Source organism: Sphaeroforma arctica (genome assembly GCF_001186125.1).
Source record: "Sphaeroforma arctica JP610 unplaced genomic scaffold supercont1.814, whole genome shotgun sequence".
Lineage (NCBI taxonomy): Eukaryota > Ichthyosporea > Ichthyophonida > Sphaeroforma > Sphaeroforma arctica.
This window is the reverse complement of record NW_014039744.1, coordinates 37,612-40,331: the sequence shown is the minus strand read 5'-3', so window position 1 is coordinate 40,331 and position 2,720 is coordinate 37,612. Positions and strand designations below refer to the sequence as shown.

The 2,720-nt window shown below is 45.0% G+C and overlaps 1 protein-coding gene across 1 annotated transcript; it reads right to left on the bottom strand.

The window, feature by feature from the left end:
- Positions 1–300: 300 nt before the first annotated feature.
- SARC_08725 (hypothetical protein) lies at positions 301–1,467 on the bottom strand. Its single transcript, XM_014297289.1, has one exon. It carries the CDS (start codon positions 1,255–1,257, stop codon positions 913–915), a length of 345 nt encoding a protein of 114 aa, XP_014152764.1. The 5' UTR covers positions 1,258–1,467; the 3' UTR covers positions 301–912.
- Positions 1,468–2,720: the final 1,253 nt, after the last annotated feature.

Genomic DNA, 2,720 nt, shown 5'->3' with positions numbered 1-2,720 from the left:
TATATATATGGACATATGTATAGTTTTAGTGATAGATATAATATACTAATAATAATATATATATACGTTTGTTGTTTCAATCAAAAGCGTAATCTCGAAACAAGAGTCAGTGTATGCAAATTCATATCGTCCGAATGAGTCGTACACGACTGAAAGATGTTTTTCGGATACACCGTAAGAGAAGTTTGGCTGGCCATACCTTTGACTTCTTCCAACTTGGGTGTCAGAACGACAGCATGTGCTTACAGGAAATTGATAGCAAAGCAAGAGATAAAATCTTCGAATATTCAAAAAGATATACGCCCAGTTCAACTGAACAAGTAAAATATCCTTTATCAATGGATCTGAGGTAGACGTATACTAATATTTGTGAAGTCTTTTTCCAGACTAAATTGCTCCGTCGTGCAGGATGAGAAAGTTCTCACTCGAATATATCCAAAAAAAAGTGTACAGCACCAGATGTTGAGGCGGCCCTGCTTGTTACACAGGCGCCACTGGAGGCGTACTGAGTAGTTGTTGTGCACTCAATGAACATGGTCATTATGTAGGGAACAATCAGCGTACGCTAATTGACCAATATTACGAAGGCCAGAGTTATTCTGATAGCACTGTTCTGTCAGGAAATGCGCTGCCACAGATTTGCTTTTTAACTAACATTCATAGGTGTAAATATAGCAGCCACGAAATAGTCACCAGTATCATTCTTCATTTGTCTCTTGTTGTATACACGCAGATCGATTGTCAGGCTGGAACTACTCTATGCACAGTAAAGAATTGTAGCAATTCCAAGAAAAATTGGTTCCATCCATCTCTGACTAGTATACGGTTCCAACTGGTCATTTCCATCCTTTGACTGCTATACGGTTTCAACTGGTCATTTCTATCCTTTGACTGTTATACGGTTTCAACCGGTCATTTCCATCTCCGACTGGTATACGATTTCAAGAAAAGAAGTCGGTCTCTTGCTTCATCAGCGGACAAGTTTGTATCGCGATAGGTGTCTTTGTTGCACGCAAAGCCTAGGTGTTCATGATCGGTAAAGACCCTACTTACCGGAGTATACTCTACAGCTCGAACGTGTATTGAAGTCTCAGACGGGGACTCGTTAGAGTATCCAGATGAATCATACCCGGAATCAGACGGGCTGACAAGCGTTGTTTTTTGCATCGCTGTTCCCTTACGGTCTGGTACCGGTGCTTGACCGTTGGGGTTGGGAACTACCTCTGGATAGTACTTTGCAGAGCTATAAGTGGACATTGTAGACAGGCTTGAAGAACACTACAAGGGAACTATGGGCCTATCAACCGTGGAAAGACTGAATGTCTACATAGGAGCACACCCTGCTGGCATTAGTGACATCTTTAGAGGCTTTTTGCGAACTGTCAGGGATTTTGATTGTGCTTCATATAAGGTCTGGCGGAGCTGCTTGTCTCGAGGTTGAAGGACAGAAGGGAGTGTGTGTGAGAGAGAGTATATATATTCAGATTGTGATAGAAATAGTGAAATACATACTGAAACTTGAACGACAGCTGGGGCCTGAGGGGCTTGGCCCGCTTGTTGGGCCTTGGGGTGGGGAACTGGGTGGGGTAAATCCTGCAGGGGCAAGGCCCGCACAGCCCCACAGGGCTCAGGGGCCTCACCGCCGCAGCCGCGGGCGCAGCCGCTCAGGGCTGCCACAGTGTGCCAGCCTCAGCGGTACATATACTAATATTGCCTAATATCATTGTATCAGTGTATCAGTAACTCAGTGTATTTGTTGTTGAGACTTGGGAGTTGGGAATGTGTTGTTAAAAAAAAAAGGTGCTCTATGTATTGATGATTTGATGACTATGTGCCTATTTTTAACTGCTGATATTTACTGGAACAGATACTAAAAAGTGTCCATAAATTTCATCAGATAAATATTAGAAATTTCCATTGGATAAAATAGCATGCGGACATCTCAGAAATGCCGCCATATTATTCGCTCTTTATACAAATGCCTGGTACAGTAAGTCAGGAACAGGAGTGAGGAGTCTCTCTCTCTAGAACTGGTGCCTCTGGAGCCTGGAGGCCGCAGGCCTGCTGACTGCTGGCAGGCATTCAGCCTCTCAGGCAGGCAGCCTGGGCTGCCAGGCCCTGCGCTCCGGCAGTCCCGCAGACCCACACTCTCCTCTTGTGTTGCAGAACTTCAGAAGATGCAGGCGCTCTACAATCTACAGAGTAGACTCACTCTCTCCCTAGTAGAATAGACTGTAGAGTGAGAGACTGAGAGTACATAGTAGGCTTAAGGCTACAGGCTGCAGGCTGTAGCCTTGAGACTACTTGCAGGCCCCTGGCCCCCTCAGGCCTGCAGCCCGAGCGTGATTGTGTGTGTGTGTTGTAAACTGTAAACCCTGTGCTAAACTATTTGAGTGTCCTGAGGAAAAACCTGTCTGGGTTCTGGCGCGCACTACTTTTCTCTCGACCAACGAAAACCCTGTAGATTTTCAGCCTTCTGGAAATAGAACATATCATCTATATTATCTCTAGATAAACGACAATCCGCTTGGCTGAGTCCCACACTTTCTCTTGATTAAAAGTACTGCTACTAAAGCTTAGTTGAATAAACTTAGTCTTACGCTCGAGCACACCGCACTTTTGTGTCAATAGAGTCAGGCTTTACAAGACGAAGAGAGAGAGAGAGAGAAAGCGGGAGAGAGGGAGAGAAAGAGAGAGGCGAAGGGTGGCTACCCAATATC

Excerpts from the sequence above, each read along its gene's own strand:
- SARC_08725 (XM_014297289.1), bottom strand. The coding sequence starts at position 1,257 with ATGTCCACTTATAGCTCTGCAAAGTACTATCCAGAGGTAGTTCCCAAC.